The sequence below is a fragment of the Salmo trutta genome, chromosome 34 (genome assembly GCF_901001165.1).
Source record: "Salmo trutta chromosome 34, fSalTru1.1, whole genome shotgun sequence".
In the NCBI taxonomy this organism is placed as follows: domain Eukaryota; kingdom Metazoa; phylum Chordata; class Actinopteri; order Salmoniformes; family Salmonidae; genus Salmo; species Salmo trutta.
The window spans coordinates 25,754,982-25,775,592 of NC_042990.1; the positions used below are offsets into that span (position 1 = coordinate 25,754,982).

Here is a 20,611-nt window from a genome sequence, read left to right on the forward strand (position 1 = left end):
GACGTTAAAAGGCAAAAGCGGTGAGGGAGGAGCGCCTTTGTCGAATCGAACATTAACATAATCTGCGCTGCTCGGTCATGTTGTCAACAAGGCAGCATGGTGCATCATCCAGGAACATACATCTCTTTTCCATAAAAATTATGTTCACATTTTCTGACTAGTTTTCATCGGGAAGGCTTATAAAGCGTTTTTAGCAAGAGCAATAATTTTTTCATGGTAAAACAGAGTCCTATTCATTACTCCACGTGCTTAATCTAGCCTGGGCTACGTCACTTTTGCTTTCAGCGACTTTTACGTGGGTTTTGAAGGGGACATCTGGCTCACGCCCGGGAGACAGCCCGGTTCCAAAACGAATACGATACATTTTCACCCGGTTTAAAATCATTCACTGGGGTAACCCGGGCCAGATAATAGAATCCCCTCACTGACAGAAAAATGTGCGTAGCCCAGTGGAGGCGTGTGCTGGGCCGACCAATGGGAGCTCGAGTCAACCGCGAGACCGCACATGTTTACAGGCAGCAATCCGCCGGTAGAGGCGCTGGCTCTTGGCAGTCGGCTACGGACTGGAATCTCTACAATATGGATCCGGAGTCACTGTTACGCGGCTATTTCAGCAAATTTCACCCTGTCAGACGGCAAACCGGTGTAAAATATGTGTGTGAAACGTAAATTATTTTTCATGTAGATCACAATTAATATATTTTTTTGTGTATTGGCGAAGCCCTTTTGTTCGGATGAAAATGTACTGTTCAAATGTCATTGTCGGTCCTTCAATACAGTTCCGTGTTTTTGTGCTCTCTCACGAGTTTAGAGGGAACAGTCAGGAAAACAAACAGGTCGAACGAAGAAATATCAGTAGCCGGTCTGTTGAATAGGTTATTTCACGGGGAATGGCTTGTTTTCATGCATTTGTTAATCCATGCATGTAGCTTTTTCTACACATATTCGTGCTTTCAAATATCGTTCGTTTTGACCCGTCCTAGCAGCAGAGTATGTTGCCGCTTTTTAACATTTGGTTAGGGTTTATGGAGCACGTAGTCTATCCGCTGCGGTGTTGTGTTTTTTATGTCAGTGTTTATCAATTCTAACTCGACGTCCATAGATATTGACCGCATTCCGCTTTAAATTCGGTACTATACATTTATCGCTATGCATACGAGGCGTTTGGTGAAGCGTTCAATCCTGGGCAGCCGGGTTTATGCGCCGAGTCCGACAGGGGACGGGGCTCCGTTGACAGGAGTGGTACAGGCTGTCAAGCAGGAAAACAGAGATGTTTCAACTGGACCTCTGCGTAACGTCTACACGTTACTAATGCAAGACGGAAGCCTGAAAGAATTCTCCGAGGACGAGATAGCCGTGGGCTTCAGCCAAACGACGGCGAAAGGACCGCTCAAATCCAGCTTGAAGGTCTGTTTGTGTGTGTGACCGGGAAGCCTGCTGTTGTTGTGCAGCGGTGTTTTGCAGCGTTTAACTGCTTCGTGCACAGACGGAGAAAGAGCGTGTTATTGCATCCATTGCCCGCCGCTGCAACCGGCTTTTACAAGCTATATTAATGCTAGTCAGACAGTCACACACCCAGAATAATCCAGATGAGATTCATGTTGTAGTGCAGAAGTACAGATTGAATAATAACAATGCACTGTCAAAATATTTAGCATTAAATACAGGACAAAGGGGTTCCCATTGAATGCTTGGTTATGATAGGGCCCTATCTGCGCATTGTTTTTCTGACCCATTGACTGTAGATTTGACCTAGTGGGTAGGTGGCAGACGCGAACACGCTCTGCAGCATTCTGGACCGATCATTGATGTAATAAAACATCCCAGATTGTACACAATGCATCAGTCGCATATGACACTGGCAATTCATGCATATTAACCCGTCATTGCATTGAATATGTCATAATGTAGGAATTCATGTATAACTGTAGTTGCATGTATTTTATTGTGTAGGGGAGGGAGTAGTATGCAGTCATTAGCTAGGCTATTTGTTTCATTCATGTCACACTTGTGTCCTTGCTGCTACTGAAGAAAACAATTGACTTTAGGCTTAATAACTAGCGTAGAATAGTAGATGTCATATTATTATGCCACACTGGATGGTACATTGTGTTTCTAAATATCAAGATGTATTCCTTCCTGTTATGAGAGTGACCTAATTGCCTGCCTTTAAAAGTTCCAGCTTGATGGTGTCGCATGGTTTCACAACAAAGATGGTCTGGTGAGGCTGCCTGCTTGGTGGTCCCTTATAAAAACAGCTCCTATGCTGAGAGGGGAATGCATGTGACTGTGTTGGATAACGTAGCCTATAAATACGTATTGGGGGTTTGATCCAAGCAATGGGGTCATAGTTCAGTGACTCGAATGGGAACCAGACATATGGATACAGTTTCAAAACAGCAAATGTAAACATCTTCATAAAGGCATGACAGAAATGCAAGATGTCGTAGCGTGGGTATTCATATGCACAACCATGTTTTATAAACAAACCCATTCTATTATGCATAGTCAGAATGCAAATAGTGGTCAAGTACAGTTCCATAAAGACCAATGTAAGTAGTACGTTTGCATAAAGGCACGACAGAAATGCAGGACACCATAGCCAGCGCCTCCTAGCAACCACATTTGATAAACAAGCCATAATAACCATTCAATTTATAGTCAGATTGTAATAATTAAGTAATAGCTCTCTAACAGAATGGTAGCTTCGCTCAGCACCGCTCAATCCTCTAAAAGTAGAAAGACAAGACATGGATAGAATCAGGGGACGGAGGAGAGTAGGGGTCAGAGAATGGAGGGGGGAGAGGAAGGGGTGAGAGGCTGGCAGGACAAGAGGAAGGGGTGAGAGGCTGGCAGGACAAGAGGAAGGGGTGAGAGGCTGGCAGGACAAGAGGAAGGGGTGAGAGGCTGGCAGGACAAGAGGAAGGGGTGAGAGGCTGGCAGGACAAGAGGAAGGGATGAGAGGCTGGCGGGAGGAGAGGAAGGGGTGAGAGGCTGGCAGGACAAGAGGAAGGGGTGAGAGGCTGGCAGGACAAGAGGAAGGGGTGAGAGGCTGGCAGGACAAGAGGAAGGGATGAGAGGCTGGCGGGAGGAGAGGAACGGGTGTGAGAGATGTTTAACTGAAGAGGTTCACTTCTCCCAGCAAGCAGTTGCTGTAGCAGCTGTAGTAACAAAGCATGGCTTGGAGAGAGAAGGGCACGGCTTGGAGAAGAATCTGGAGCTCTGGCAAGGTGCCCAGAATGCCAAATGAGCACCATTCACTTTAGAGGAAGGAGGAGTGGATGGATGGAGGGAAAAGGGGATGAAGGGGGAGGTGGGAGAATGCCACTTGTTATAAAGGAAGGAGGTGTAGCATTGACCGACTGACTGCCATTATATGTGGCTCCCACACAGACAAAGGCATGTGTTGTTTTCAGTTGATTTGACATCAGACAACCTAACTGAAGCTAACTGACTGACTCTTTGTTCATCAGCACATTGCTCTTCATTGGTTGGTTGGCCATCGTTTGCCTGCATGTCATACGACGGGGCCATGTTTAGATTCCTTCATGATGGATAGATGAGTAATCACATGGGAGAGAGAGAGTCCGGTTCGGTTGGCTTGCGCTCTGCCAAAATCATTCACCAGGCAGTGTAGCCAAGGCAAGGCCTCCCCTTGCTTTGAGGGAAGGATCATGGATGGAGAGCACTAATCAGTATCCCGACTGTTGCATTTGGCTATTGTAAGCCGCAGTGACGTGATGGTTCAGAGAATGAGATCAACATGGTTAACTAGGCTACATCACCAGACACATTGAGTGTTTTAAACCAATCAACTGCTGCATTACCGTACTCCTGATCTCCTCTTGTTTTGTGTGTAGTCCACTGTGTAGCCATACATATACACTGTGTAGCCATACATATCAATGGAAGTTAAACTGTAATAACATTGCATGTTTATTTTACTACAATAATATTGAATGCTCTGGCTGGCCATTAGGTCAGTTCACATCCTTGTATGTACATGTAACCTGTCATCCATGTAAATCTCCTGAATTCTACAAATATATACCTTTTTTTAAATAATAATAATATTTCAATCTTTATTAGCAGTGATTGATGAAGATCTTATCCGAATACATTTGATAATATATAGTCTAATCTTTGATCAATACGTCACAGGAGTTGAACACAAATACCATTAGGATGAAACCAAGTCTTCCATGACTCCTGAGCTATTGTCAATTTATGATGCAAAACTTCTTTACCTTTGGCCTACTAGAGGTGAAAAACCTCATGCCTAAAGCAAGAACATTAATTTTGTGTGTGTGTGGTGTGTACAGCATGGTAGCTTGTTAAACTTACATATTTCATATCCTGAATTTAGGAGCTGCGAGACAGTTACCCCACATTGAAAACACTTGACACGTGCAACTCAACTTACATTTTATGGTCGATTTGGCTGGCTCTGCAATTTCCTGCCATGCATGAAATATCATAATTCATATGGCTGTAAAAGGAAGCGATGGAGATTGGTTTGGTTATAGTCAAATAACTGGTCTAGGTAACAGTTCATCTTTCTCTTAGTTCAGATTATCCATCTTGTTGTTTAACTCAAGTCCTGTTTTCAGAAAGGCTTTCTCGCTCGTTAAATGTTTGCTCAGCCAGGTTTTTATAGATAATAATCCATATTTTACCTCATTAATCTAAGCCAACTGTTCAAAACTGTGTGTGATCGACTGACTGGGTGTTTCCTGTAGTTTTCTCTTCAGTTGAGAGCTAATCTTGTTCCAGTGTGTTTTGGAGATGAGGATCTCCATCCCACTGTAAATCTGTATGGGCATATTGTCCTTCAACGCTCTGCTGGTGCAGTTAGCCATGTGTATCTCTCTCTCCCCCTGGCCTGTGTGTGTGTGTTCACCGTGCATGTCTGGATGGTTGACGTCTTTATTTAAGGGGCGCCCAAAAACAAGTGTGCACGGCATGCTACACACACGCTATCTGTTGCCGTCCCGAGTTATTTTGTGTGTGTGTGTGTGTGTGTGTGTGTGTGCGCTGCTTCGCCTCACATTATTGTTTCCACGGGGTAGTGGTTTACAGAATGTCAGGGGAGATGCTTGCTTGTGCAAAAGGGAATGGCTGTTATCACCACCGGGGGCACTGCAGCAACAAGAGCAGCCACCTTCAGGGGCTTTCTCACACAAACAAAGAGAGTCCGGACTTTGACATATTTGAAAGTCAAACACACTCCACTGGTAGCATACATGCTGTTGGTGTTAGCTCAAAGCTAGCAGTACTAGCAAACTGTCTTTACATGTGAGTATTTGCTAGAATGAGAAAGGAGAGACTGGAAGGCAAACATGTAGTGCAATTTCGCATCTTTATTTTATTTCCAGATACAAATCCTCTTAGGTTTTTGCCTCCCAGAGTCCCAGTCTCTACTCTTCTGTATTGATCCAGTCATATCTGTTCTCCTCTGCAGCAGAGCTTTTGTAACGGCCGTGGGGACGGGACTCCACACCAGGGCCAGAACGGGGAGACCAACTCCCTGAGCCCAGATGCGGTGGAGGGGGAGCGGGCAGTGGATGGCAGGAGGACAGGGCGCACCTTGGAGGGTCCTGAGAGGGACCACACCCGCTCTGTCTCCCTGTTGGACCAGAAACGCAAGGTGGTGTCATCCAGCATCGATGTGCCCCATGCCAGGTAAGACAGACAGTGTGTATGTGTGTTATGGGGTGTGTGTGTCTGTTTGGTTTGTGTGAAAGTATTGCTTCCATGTCTCCCTTACTGAGCTCGAACCAGGGACCCTCTGAACCCGTTAACACTTTTCAATCATTGTGCCACAACTGCTACATCGCTAGTCACTTCACATAGGCTGTGTGTGTGTGTGTGTGTGTGTGTGTGTGTGCGCGTGTGTGTGCAACTTCTTTGTCCTAGTAGTCAGGGAGTGTTATGGGATTGGTGTTTGATTGCAGGAATTATTGGTTAGAGTTTCTTTGTGCTACGTGTATGTGATATACACTGAGTGGACAAAACATTAAGAACATCTTCCTTATATTGACTTGCACCCCCCTTTTGCCCTCAGAACAGCCTCAATTCGGGGCATGGACTGTACAAGTTGTTAAAAGTGTTCCACAGGGATACTGACCCATGTTGATTAAATGCTTCCCACAGTTGTCAAGTTGGTTGGATGTCCTTTGGGTGGTGGACCATTCTTAATACACACAAGAAACTGTTGAGCCTGAGAAACCCAGCAGTATTGCAGTTTTTGACACACTCAAACCGATGCGCCTGGCACCTACTACCATACCCCGTTCAAAGGCACTTCAATATTTTGTCTTGCCCATTCACCCTATGAATGGCACACATACACAGTCCATGTCTCAAGGCTTAAAAATCCTTCTTTAACCTGTCTCCCCCCTTCATCTACACTGATTGAAGTGGATTTAACAAGTGACGTCAATAAGGGATCATAGCTTTCACTTGGCTTCACCTGGTCAGTCTCATGGAAAGAGCAGGTGTTCTTAATGTTTTGTACACTCAGTGTATATCTGTACTTAGGTGTGGTACAATGGATCGATGACGATGGACTGAAATGAAAATCTGATCTGTTAAACTATATGATCCGTCGCCTTTAAAGTGCTTTAACAGGAACCACCAGGTTTGCATATGGCTTTAATATATATGACCATGTAGGCATTACACTGCTGTGATTCAATAAAGATACTACAATCAAATAGATTCATAATGCAATGTGCATAAAGAAAATCTGCACATTTTTCCACTAGTGGTCTGTTTCCACCAAACAGACTTGTTGCAGATAAGCCAGTGCGTGATGACGTAGTGCACACAAAATGTTTTCATGTACCAAATAAAAGTCTAAAGTTTAATGTGTTTCCATCGTATTTTCAACTCTACCGCTAGTTTTGTTACAAAAACTGTTGCGTTAAATAGACAATGTGCCCACTCTGGTCTTGACACCTGTGCTCTAGCCAACAGCTCTTAGATACAGTGCAGGTAGACTAGTCTACATGGTGAGATTATTATGGATAAGAGCGAGAATATTTTTATTTGTCAAACAGCAGTCAAGCATCAATCCTCATCGATCATCGTGTCACCAGAATAAGACACTCATCACCCTGTGAAGTTCATCCTAATTTATTTCATCTGTTGCCAAATCAACTACATGGTTTCCCAAGTTGTAATGGGAGGACCACACAACATACACTGTACACTACCTGTCAAAAGTTTTACAACACCTACTCATTCAAGGGTTTTTCTTTATTTTTAATTTTTTAACAATTTTCTACTTTGTAGAATAATAGTGAAGATATCAAACTATGAAATAACACACATGGAATCATGTAGTAACCAAAATAGTGTTAAACAAATCAAATTAATTTTATATTTGAGATTCTTCAAAGTAGCCACCCTTTGCCTTGATGACAGCTTTGCACACTCTTGGCATTTGCTCAACCATCTTCACCTGGAATGCTGTTCCAACATTCTTGAAGGAGTTCCCATATATGCTGAGCACTTGTTGACTGCTGTCCCTTCATTCTGCGGTCCAACTCATCCCAAACCATCTCAATTGGGTTGAGGTCGGGTGATAGTGGAGGCCAGGTCATCTGATGCAGCACTCCATCACTCTCCTTCTTGGTAAAATAGCCCTTACACAGCTGCCGAGGTGTGGTGGGTCATTGTCCTGTTGAAAAACAAATTATAGTCCCACTAAGCCCAAACCAGATGGGATGGCGTATCACTACAGAATGCCTTGAATTCTAAATAAATTGCAGACAGTGTCACCAGCAAAGTACCCCCACACCATAACCCCACCTCCTCCATGATTTACGGTGGGAAATACACATGTGGAGATCATCCGTTCACCTACTCTGCGTCTCACAAAGACACGGCGGTTGGAACCAAAAATCTCCAATTTGGACTACAGACCAAAAGACACATTTCCACCAGTCTAATGTCCATTGCTTATATTTCTTGGCCCAAGCAAGTCTAATCTTATTGGTGTCCTTTAGTAGTGGTTTCTTTGCAGCAATTCAACCATGAAGGCCTGATTCACGCAGTCTCCTCTGAACAGTTGATGTTGAGATGTGTCTGTTACTTGAACTGTGTGAAGCATTTTATTTGGCCTCCATTTTCTGAGGCTGGTAACTCTAATGAACTTATCCTCTGCAGCTCTGGGTCTTTCATTCCTGTGGCTGCCCTCATGAGATCCAGTTTCATTATAGCGCTTGATGGTTTTTGCGACTGCACTTGAAGAAAAAGTTTTTGAAATGTTCCGTATTGACTGACCATGTCTTAAAGTAATGGACTGTCGTTTTCTCTTTGCTTATTTGAGCTGTTCTTGCCATTATATGGACTTGGTCTTTAACCAAATAGGGCTAGCTTCTGTATACCACCCCTACCTTGTCACAATACAACTGATTGGCAAACGCATTAAGGAAAGAAATTCCACACATTACCTTTTAACAAGGCACACCTGTTAATTGAAATGCATTCCAGGTGACTACCTCATGAAGCTGGTTGAGAGAATGCCAAGAGTGTGCAAAGCTGTCAAGGCAAAGGTTGGGTATTTGAACAATCTCAAATATAAAATATATTTTGATTTAACACTTTTGGTTCCTACATGATTCCATGTGTGTTATTTCATAGTTTTGATGTCTTCACTATTATTCTACAATGTAGAAAATAGTAAAAATAAAGAAAAACCCTTGAATGGGTAGGTGTTCTAAAACGTTTGACTGGTTGTGTGTGTGTGTGTGTGTGTGTGTGTATATATATATATATATATATATACACACACACAAAAGTATGTGGACACCCCTTCAATTTAGTGGATTTTACTATTTCAGCCACACCCGTTGCTGGCAGGTGTATAAAATTGAGCACACAGCCATGCAATCCCCATAGACAAACATTGGCAGTAGAATGGCCATACTGAAGAGCTCAGTGGCTTTCAACATGCAACTATCATAGGATGCCACCTTTCCAACAAGTCAGTTTGTCAAATTTCTGCCTTGCTAGAGTTGCTCTGATCAACTGTAAGTGCTGTTATTGTGAAGTGTAAACGTCTAGGAGCAACAACGGCTCAGCCCCGAAGTGGGAGGCCACACAAGCTCAGAGAACGGGACCAACGAGTACTGAAGCGCGTAGCGCGTAAATTATCATCTGTCCTCAGTTGCAACACTCACCACTGAGTTACAAACTGCCTCTGGACGCAACATCAGCACAAGAACTGTTCATCGGGAGCTTCATGAAATGGGTTTCCATGGCCTAGCAGCCGCTCGCAAGCCTAAGATCACCAAAAGCTCACCTCCATTGGACTCTGGAGCAGTGGAAATGTGTTCTCTGGAGGGATGAATCACGGTTCACCATCTGGCAGTCCGGCGGACGAATCTGGGTTTGGCGGATGCCAGGAGAACACTACCTGTGTAGTTCCGACTGTATAGTGCCAACTGTAAAGTTTGGTGGAGAAGGAATAATGGTCTGGGGTTGTTTTTCGTGGTTTGGGCTAGGCCCCTTAGTTTGTCTAGATGGGGGTGGAAGAACTTGACTTGCCTGCATAGAGCCTTGACCTTAACCCCATCGAACACTTTTGGGATGAATTGGAACACCGACTGCGAGCCAGGCCTAATCGGCCAACATCAGTGCCCGATCTCACTAACGCTCTTGTGGCTGAATGGAAGCAAGTCCCCGCAGGAATGTTCCAACATTTAGTGGAAAGCCTTCCCAGAAGAGTGGAGGTTGTTATAGCAGCAAGGGGGGACCAACTCCATATTAATGCCAGTGATTTTTGGAATGAAATGTTCGAGCAGCTGCCCATGTTATTTTGGTGATGCAGTGTATCATTGTGTGACTCCACGTTTACTTCGATTTGATGGATATTATTATATCAGTATTTGAGCATGAATGCGTTTCAACATAATTAATTTTACCAACACAAAAAGATCCCATGTTGAACGAACATTATCTGTCTGCATTTAGAAAATTGTACCGAAACGACTTGTTTCCACCACAGCTGTCCATAGCCGCAAGAAGTATTGGTGCTGAGGGTGCTGTAGCACCCCCTGATAAATCAGAATACAATTTATCATTTTTTTAAGTAGTGTACTGGGCCGTTATTACTCCTTTTTATGAGCAGACAAAAATAAAAATAAAAAAATGGATGGAAAAGGGGTTAGTGAGATTAAAATAGTGGGATGTTGGCACAACCTGTATCTATAGGTCATAAGTTCAGAACACACACACACACACACACACACACTAATAATATTCATCTCTGTAGACCAACAACATAAGCCTAGTCATCCTGGCTCAGTAGCCCAATCCTTGTAGATTTATATTATAAAGGCATTGATCCCTGAGAGGTGAGTTACCAGCCACAGATATGTTCAGAATAGGCATTCAATTCTGCTTAACAGTAATCACTCACATATATGGATGTACCCAGCGAGACCCACTCCTAGAAAAAAATATAAAATGCATATCGACAGTATAAACAATCTACAGGTATCTGCCTTTACTGGCACACATCCATACACTGAGAGGCACTTTATAAATAAAACTGTGCATCCCAAATGGCACCCTATTCCCTAGTGTACTAGTTTTGACCAGGGCCCATAGGGCTCTATTTCGGGAGTAGGGTACCATTTGGGACAGATCCTATAGTGGTGGTTTTAGCTCAGTATGCGGTTATTGTTTCTCTGTGGTCAACAAACTGCTTTTTCCCAGCTCCCAACTCCAGAGCAATGAAAAGTGAATGTGTGTCTTCATGGCTGTGAAATGCAGTCTAATAAAAGAAAGACACACTTTTACCATTAAATGGCAAACACTCATGTACTATAAAGTATACTGGTGTTATACGCCAGGCATTATTTCTCTATTAGACGGTAGATGGTGGAAATCGATTTGGAAGTCTTTGTAAAAGTACAATAAAACCAACATACACACCATCCAGATCCATCTTGCTGTTTTTGGACTCATTGATGTAATATTATTTGTTGATGAACTATTGATTTGGCTCTCAAAGTACTTATTCAGATTGAATTTATTTTATGGATGAGCCAAGGAATGTTTGATAATTGCCTTTTGCAAAGGAGCAGTGATTTAAAATAGATATTTCTGTTGGCATCACTGGATAGCTTATTGATCATCTCCATACTTGTGTATCTCTTCAGCTTGTTAATCCTCTCCCATGTGAGCATACAGCTATTAATCCTCCGTATACAACTACTGATCTGGTATAGAGCAGGATATTGTATCAGGGAGATTATCTAGTGTGTGCACCTTTTTTATTATTATTATTTTTTAAATACTTTATTTGAATCCACCAATCAAATTGACATTCAAACATTTCAAAGGTCCCTGTATGCATGGACACTCAAGGGTACAGAAAACACCTCTGAGACTGCCCACGAGAGCTGAAACAGAGCAGCACCTAGCCAACTGTTTTGCCCTAGTCTTTGGCAGGCTCGCAATCACACACACATACACATACAGCAAGCCTGCAGCCTCTGGTCAGCTTAATTTCAGCTGAACTGTGCCTAAAACAACCTCCCTGTATGTGTGTTAAATAACTGGCATATCACTTAAGGCTGTATTCAGTCTATAAAACACCTAGATCCAGCATAGCATGTTGTTGCCGATCACACCTCTGTATGGTATATCCCACGGAGTGCTCTGCCAACGTTAGGCTCCGTATTCTTTTCATCTAGTTATCTTCTTTCTCCTGAGCAATTTGCTTATTTCTTGAGAAAGAATTGTATACAGTAGGGTTGACAGCCATTGTCGATGGTGACGACATTGTTAGGAGTGTGTATCGGAGGTGAAGTCAGGAGCAGAGTGTAGTGAACAGGCACACTTTTTATTACGGTCAAAATGACAACACAAAATAACAATAAATGTGCCCAAAACACGGAACATAGACAAAAAGAAATGCGCGTAACAATATCAAAATACACGTAACACAAACAATCCTACACAAAGACATGATGGGGAACAGAGGAATAAATACACATGAATTGATTGGGGAATGAAAGCCAGCTGTGCAGGGAACAAGACAAAACAAATGGATACATGAAAAATGGAGCGGCGATGGCTAGAAAGCAGGTGACGCCGCCCGCCGCCCGAACAAGGAGAGGAGCCGACTTCGGCGGAAGTCGTGACAAACATTGTGATGTCATAAACTGTAGTTTAGCACATTTGAACTTGACTGCACCGCCTGAGTCTGGCAGCGCAGTGAGCACACAGCAGGGCGAATGGCCTATTTCTTATTGGCCATAGTCTACATTTTCAATACATATGTGGTAGTTAGACAATTAACATAATGCAAGAGAACAATGTATATTGTAGAAAGAGCAAAAAGCAGGTCAAAATGTTTTTTGCCCCTCCAATGTGGGATGATCAAGGGCCTTTTGCAGCAGACACTCTGTCTGGCTTATTGTTTTAAAATCTTAATTTCTCTTTTTCTCCCTATCCCCATTTGATTAGAATGTTACTTGTTGGCCGAGTCATAGCCTACTATTTCCTGATTAACCATCGAATTAATCTATAGGCATAACAGAGTTCCTTCGCAAAGTTGTGTGAATAGGCTAAATTAACACCTAGTATAGTAATAATGAGAGAACAAACAATTACAAGATAGACTAATAAAATAGGAAGTTTAAAGAAACCTGATACGTTTCTGCTTTATCCTCCTTGATCAAAGTGTAGGCAAAATAAATTGTGGTGTCGGAAAATCCCTCCTTGCAAACCAAACAGACAAAATACTGTAGGCCTACACATAGGCTACTGTCAATAAAAGTTGCATTAAATGTTACTTTGACAAGTTAAACTAATATTTGTAATATTGTCCAAGTGTTTGTCCTTGAATTGCGCAACGGGCAATCGGTTATAAGCTTCTGCAGCAGCACTTCTTTTAAAAAAGTATTTATTTACAGTTGAAGTCGGAAGTTTACATACACCTTAGCCAAATACATTTAAACTCAGTTTTTCACAATTCTTGACATTTAATCCTAGTAAAAATTCCCTGTCTTAGGTCAGTTAGGATCACCACTTTTATTTTAAGAATGTGAAATGTCAGAATAATAGTAGAGTGATTTATTTCAGCTTTTATTTCTTTCATCACATTCCCAGTGGGTCAGAAGTTTACATACACTCAATTAGTATTTGGTAGCATTGTCTTTAAATTGTTTAACTTGGGTCAAACATTTCGGGTAGCCTTCCACAAGCCTCTCACAATGAGTTGGGTGAATTTTGGCCCATTCCTCCTGACAGAGCTGGTGTAACTGAGTGAGGTTTGTAGGCCTCCTTGCTCGCACACGCTTTTTCAGTTCTGCCCACACATTTTCTATAGGATTGAGGTCAGGGCTTTGTGATGGCCACCCCAATACCTTGACTTTGTTGTCCTTAAGCCATTTTGCCACAACTTTGGAAGTATGCTTGGGGTCATTGTACTTTTGGAAGACCCATTTGTGACCAAGCTTTACATTCCTGACTGATGTCTTGAGATGTTGCTTCAATATCTCCACATAATTTTCCTACCTCATGATGCCATCTATTTTGTGAAGTACACCAGTCTCTCCTGCAGCAAAGCACCCCTACAACATGATGCTACCACCCTCGTGCTTCATGGTTGGGATGGTGTTCTTTGGCTTGCAAGCCTCCCCCTTTTTCCTCCAAACATAACAGTGGTCATTATGGCCAAACAGTTCTATTTTTGTTTAATCAGACCATTGCTCCAAAAAGTACGATCTTTGTCCCCATATGCAGTTGCAAACCGCAGTCTGGCTTTTTTATGGCGGTTTTGAAGCAGTGGCTTCTTCCTTGCTGAGCGGCCTTTCAGGTTATGTCAATATCGGACTCATTTTACTGTGGATATAGATACTTTTGTACCTGTTTCCTCCAGCATCTTCACAAGATCCTTTGCTGTTGTTCTGGGATTGATTTGCACTTTTCGCACCAAAGTACATTCATCTCTAGGAGACAGAAAACGTCTCCTTCCTGAGTGGTATGATGGCTGCGTGGTCCCATGGTGTTTATAGTTGCATACTATTGTTTGTACAGATGATACCTTCAGGCATTTTGGAAATTGCTCCCAAGGATGAACCAGACTTGCGGATGTCTACAATTTTCTTTGTAGGGTCTTGGCTGATTTCTTTCAAAAAAAAATCCCCATGATGTCAAGTAAAGAGGCACCGAGTTCGAAGGTCGGCCTTGAAATACATCCACAGGTACACCTTAGTGTATGTAAACTTCTGACCCACTGGAATTGCGATGCAGTGAATTACAAGTGAAATAATCTGTCTGTAAACAGTTGTTGGGAAAATTATTTGTGTCGTGCACAAAGTAGATGTCCAAACCGACTTACCAAAACTATAGTTTGTTAACAAGAAATTTGTGGCGTGGTTGAAAAATGAGTTTTAATGACTCCAACCTAAGTGTATGTAAACTTTGACTTCAACTGTAACTAGGCAAGTCATTGAAGTACAATTTCTTATTTTCAATGATGGCCTACCCCGGCCAAACTCTAATGTGAACGACGCTGGGCCAATTGTGCGCCACCCTATGGGACTCCCAATCACGGCCGGTTGTGATACAGCCTGGAATCGAACCAGGGTCTGTTGTGACACCTTTAGCGTTGTGCCACTCGGAAGCCCTTTCAATAAGCAAATGAGGAGTCGGTGTTAGTTGTCTCACAAACAACTTTTATTTTTATTAGCTTACAAATTGTGCATTTATATAAAAGTCAACGACAAACAGATAAAATAAATGTTTAGCCTATAACACTTGAATGAACTTTGGCATAGGCTAAAAACGAATAGCTCAATTTAGGATATGTCTCTTGCCTATCGAACTGTACAAATCCTAAATAAATGTTACAAAATAAATAATTTAGCCTAACAAAATAAGTATGAAAATAACTAATAATTATTGCAAAAAAAATTGTAAACAGTGAAAATAATTATTTAAAGTTTTGACAATGTTTTAGCCTATATGGTGTGTCTTTCGAATAAGATGTGTCTGGATTTGAATATAGGCTACATAAAATGTTTAAAAAAAGTGCAATGAGGAAGTATTAGATCTAGTTGTTTTTACCATGTTTTATGTCAAAGGTTTCTGCCAAAGAACACCAGCATGTTCACCATTTCTGCCTCAGGGTAGTGAACTCAGTAGGATGATGGACTTGTAAATGTTGATAGAGGTTTGTAGTCTGTCCATCCTTTGCCTTGATAATCATTTATCATATTCTTTAAGTGACTTGGGCCAGGTCTGCTAGCTCACCTTTATCATTCGGCCTGAAACCAAAGAACATGCCAAACAGGCGAAGACAAGAACATGCCAAACAGGCGAAGACAAGAACATGCCAAACAGGCGAAGACAAGAACATGCCAAACAGGCGAAGACAAGAACATGCCAAACAGGCGAAGACAAGAACATGCCAAACAGGCGAAGACAAGAACATGCCAAACTGGCGAAGACATGTTTTTCTTCCCACCAAGTTGGCCATTGTTATTTTTCGGATTTTTAACTAAGGCAGGCTGTGCTGTAGCAACTAAGTAAAATCCAGTCACTTCCTTTTTTTAACAGTCTGAAACTGAGAGAACGTAACCTACTGGAAGAAAGAATATCGCACATGCGCTTTCCCAGATGATCAAGATGAAATGACAATGGCCTACACTTGATACTGCTATAAAATACATTTTTAAAAGGTAGGCTAATATAACTGATATCTGAGTATTTTTATGGACAAGAGAAACATAGTCCTACCAATTTTAGAAAATCATTCTGCAGCCTAGACGAAAAATAACTAGGCCTGACACTGTTTAGATTTAATGACGTTATTTGTGGCTTTTGTAACAATTGAAATAAGAATCTTAGTGTTCAGTGGCTAGACGGTGAGAGCAGAATCTGCCCTTGTAGTTCAGAGCCAGGATGCCCTTGAACAGTCTAAAAGTCTCTGAAAGGAAAAGCGCCTCTTCTAGTCCTAATTGAACACAAAGTTTTGGGTAATTTGGCTTTCTAGGCTATGTCAACTTGCTTTAAACCTGTAAACCGATATCTAGCCTTGTTGGTTTCTATGCTGTGGTCTCCTCTTCCCACATAGTGCATGGTGTTATTTTTCAACAGTCTCAGAAGGGAACAGATAGTGTCTATAAATGAAATGTTAAGTGTCTGTTGAGGATAGGTTTGTTGTGAAACTTTAATGGTTCTATTCTCTCATATTCATGTTATTTTCTACAAGCTGGGTACCCTGAAGTCCAGCAGCTAAGTAGTTCCTTTGTGAGGGGCATTCTAGAATGTGACTTTGCCCGATACCCCCCTCCCAATCAGGTTTCAATTCATCACTCAAAGAAGATATTGTCCCCTCCTCTTACTGGGGTATAGGCTAGGCTATAGGGTCTCCAGCTCTGTCTAATAGCTTAATCCCTCTCAGACTGAAATGAATGAACGTGGAGTGGAGAGATGCCATTCTGGCTGGGGCTTCAGTAGGAACAGCTTCAAGTTCCTGTTCCTTTCGCCTGGCTCCGTCCGTGACCTCTCCTCAGTGCAGGACCATTATTGCCTTCAGATTAAAATCCATTGCACACGGCTGCACACCTGTGACCAATTTCTGCTGTAAACGCTGAATGCTTTTTGCGGGAATAAATGGTTCTGCCACCACCACCACAAAGTAACCGTTAGTAATGTTTATCCTGTATTGGAGACTGGAGGGGAGGACTGAGAGAGAGAAATGGAGAGAGAAAGAGAAGGCGGGAGCAAGATTGCGAGAGAGGGACCAAAAGAGAGAGGGAGATGGAAAGAGGGGGAGAGATTGCCTGAGGATTTTTTTTTTTAATCAACTCCCCAGAGGAATATGACCTTGAGGCTTTTAATTGCGTTTCATTCAAAGTTGTGATTTACAAGAGAACTGACGCAATGTTTGCTGCTGGTGCTCCAGTCCACAGTAACCTACATAAGATGTTAACCTCTGGAGTAAAGACTTATGTGTGAGTACTGTAGTGGAGACACTATCTGGGTGTTAAATTACTGTAAAGTACAGAAAAACATGTATGGCGTTATGTTTACTACGCCCAAGGGGCTCTGACAGTCTGGGTACCTTTTTCATTTACACACTCAGCTATTCTGTACATTTACATTTTTGTAGTAATTTAGCAGACGTTCTTATGTAGAGCGCCTTACAGTAGTGAGTGCATAAATGTTCTTGCTTTTTCATACTGGTCCCTTGTGAGAATCAAACCCACAACCCTGGCGCTGCTACTCCATGCTCTACCAACTGTATCCCACTGGACTCTACAGCTCATTATTATATCGAATAGCTTTGCAAATCATTTACACCATTACACCACAAGTCTTCTGTCCAATCTCACATCTCACTCCTAAAATCAATACTCTAGTAAGTCTACTATATGATGATTGACCTATTTTTCCCTCCTGACTGCAACCAGTGCCCCGAGATACAGTTATATATGAGATGTTTCATTAAAACTGCTGTGTCTCACATCTTAAAATGTGGAACTGCTCACAAAGGAGGATTTAGCCTTCAGTTCTTGTTTATATTTAGGTATGCTTCAAATCAAATTCTGTATTACCCTCTTCCCCCAAAGGCTCTAAATATATACTGAACAAAAATATAAATGCAACATGTAAAGTGTTGGTCCTATGTTTTAAGCGCTGAAATAAAAGATCCCAGAAAAAGTGTTAATCTAAAATGTGCACAAATTTGTTTACATTGCTGTGAGTGAGCTTTTCTCATTTGCCTAGATAATCCATCTACCTGACAGGTGTAGTATATCAAGAAGCTGATTAAACAGCATGATCGTTACACAGGTGCACCTTGTGCTGGGGTCAAAAGGCCACTCTAAAATGTTAAGTTTTATCACCCAACATAATGCCACAGATATCTCCAAGTTTTGAGGGAGCGTGCAATTGGCATTGTCATAACTGTCCTGTGAGGATCCAGTTGGGTCAGATCAGCTTTGCAGTGGATGACTTCGACAAGACCCCCTCTCACACGCAGAGAGGGGAGAAGGGAGCTGGTGGGGGGTTGACCGCTCACACCCTGTTGTAAATCAAGGAGAGAACATCCCTCCAATGTTCACACAGGAATGTGCCTTTGTCTACACAGACATTTTCCCGCTGAAACTCTAACACGTTCTAAAGCGAATAATGGAACAATATTTCCAACATAGAACGTGGGGAATGGTCAGAGGCGATCTAAAGAATAATAATGTAATTTCCGTTATTTTGTGATGTCATTAAAAATGTTATAAAGGAAATACATTAACTTAAAGTAGACACACTACATGTACGAAATTTCCACCCTCTCAGTTGTGTATGAAATTTGTGTTTTTGTTAAAACTTCTTTGGGATCTGGGGGCAGTATTGAGTAGCTTGGATGAATAAGGTGCCCAGAGTAAACTGCCTGCTACTCAGGCCCAGAAGCTAGGATATGCATATTATTATTAGTAGATTTGGATAGAAAACACTCTGAAGTTTCTAAAACTGTTTGAATGATATCTGTGAGTATAACAGAACACATATGGCAGGTAAAAACCTGAGAAAAATCCAACCAGAAAGTGGGAAATCTGAGGTTTGTAGTTTTTCAAGTGATTGCCTATCCAATATACAGTGTCTGTGGGGTTGTATTGCACTTCCTAAGGCTTCCACTAGATGTCAACAGTCTTTAGAACGTTGTTTCATGCTTCTACTGTGAATGGGGTGAGAATAAGAACTGTTTGACACAGGTGTTTGGCAAAATGCCATGAGCTCAGTCACGTGTGCGGCCGTGGGAGCGAGCTGAGTTCCTTTTCATTATTAAAGACAGGATTTGTCCGGTTGGAATATTATTGAAGATTTATGATAAAAACATCCTAAAGATTGATTCTATACATCGTTTGACATGTTTCTACAAACTGTAATGCAACTTTTTTGACTTTTCGTCTGGACTTAGTGCATGCGCCTATGCATTTGGAATAGTGAACTGAACGCGCGCGAACAAAAGGAGGTATTTGGACATAAATATGGACTTTATCGAAACAAAACTAACATTTATTGTGGAGCTGGGAGTGCATTCCGATGAAGATCATCAAAGGTAAGTGAATATTAATAATGCTATTTCTGGCTTTTTTTGACTCCACAACATGGCGGGTATCTGTATGGCTTGTTTTGGTGGCTGAGCGCTGTACTTAGATTATCGCATGGTGTGCTTTTGCCGTAAAGCTTTTTTGAAATCTGACACAGCGGTTGCATTAGAGAAGTGTATCTTTAATTCTAGGCAAAACATTACTGAACATAATGCGCCAATGTAAACTGAGATTTTTGGATATAAATATGAACTTTATCGAACAAAACATACATGTATTGTGTAACATGAAGTCCTATGAGTGCCATCTGATGAAGATCATCAAAGGTTAGTGATTAATTTTATCTCTATTTCTGATTTTTGTGACACCTGTATGTTTTTTTGTGACTAGGCGCTGACCTAACATAATCATATGGTATGCTTTTGCCGTAAAGCCTCTTTGAAATCAGACACTGTGGCTGGATTAACAAGAAGTTATGCTTTAAAATTGTATTTTTTATTTCACCTTTATTTAACCAGGTAGGCAAGTTGAGAACAAGTTCTCATTTACAATTGCGACCTGGCCAAGATAAAGCAAAGCAGTTCGACAACATACAACAACACAGAGTTACACATGGAGTAAAACAAACATACAGTAGAAAAATAAGTCTATATACAATGTGAGCAAATGAGATGAGATAAGGGAGGTAAAGGCAAAAAAGGCCATGGTGGCAAAGTAAATACAATATAGCAAGTAAAACACTGGAATGGTCAATTTGTAGTAGAAGAAAGTGCAAAGTAGAAAATAAATAATGGGGTGCAAAGGAGCAAAATAAATAAATAGAGTAGGGGAAGAGGTAGTAGTTTGGGCTAAATTATAGATGGGCTATGTGCAGTGATCTGTGAGCTGCTCTGACAGCTGGTGCTTAAAGCTAGTGAGGGAGATAAGTGTTTCCAGTTTCAGAGATTTTTGTAGTTCGTTCCAGTCATTGGCAGCAGAGAACTGGAAGGAGAGACGGCCAAAGGAGGAATTGGCTTTGGGGGTGACCAGAGAGATATACCTGCTGGAGCGCGTGCTACTAGTGGGTGCTTCTATGGTGACCAGTGAGCGGAGATAAGGGGGGACTTTACCTAGCAGGGTCTTGTAGATGACCTGGAGCCAGTGGGTTTGGCGACGATTATGAAGCGAAGGCCAGCAAATTGTGTATAATACTTGTATGTTTGAGGAATTTTAATTATGAGATTTCTGTTGTTTTGAATTTGGCACCCTGCAATTTCACTGGCTGTTGTCGGTGGGAAGCTAGCGTCCCACATATCCCAGAGAGGTTAAGAGAGGGATGTGATTTTGGAAACTATAAGAGGAAATTGTTTCTATAACTTTTTGTACAAGGAAGTAGTCACTGCTCCCCAAGTGAGGTCAGAGAAACTATCAGCCTGGTGGAACCGCCCCTTTTGAATGAACTGTATAAAACGATGGGCTAAGAACTAACATATCAGACGAGAAAGGTGTCGAGCTGCAGCTCACGCCCAAAGTGGTTTGTACTCTGACAT

The 20,611-nt window shown here is 41.9% G+C and overlaps 1 protein-coding gene across 1 annotated transcript in view; it reads left to right on the forward strand.

Moving 5' to 3' along the window:
• Positions 1 to 820: 820 nt before the first annotated feature.
• Positions 821 to 20,611, forward strand: part of LOC115173914 (zinc finger protein 704) — a 109,608-nt gene continuing 89,817 nt past the window's right edge. The window contains exons 1-2 of the mRNA XM_029732420.1: positions 821 to 1,407; positions 5,462 to 5,682. Of these exons, the coding sequence (XP_029588280.1) occupies positions 1,150 to 1,407; positions 5,462 to 5,682 (479 nt within the window). The 5' untranslated portion in view covers positions 821 to 1,149. The remainder of the gene's footprint in view (positions 1,408 to 5,461; positions 5,683 to 20,611) is intronic.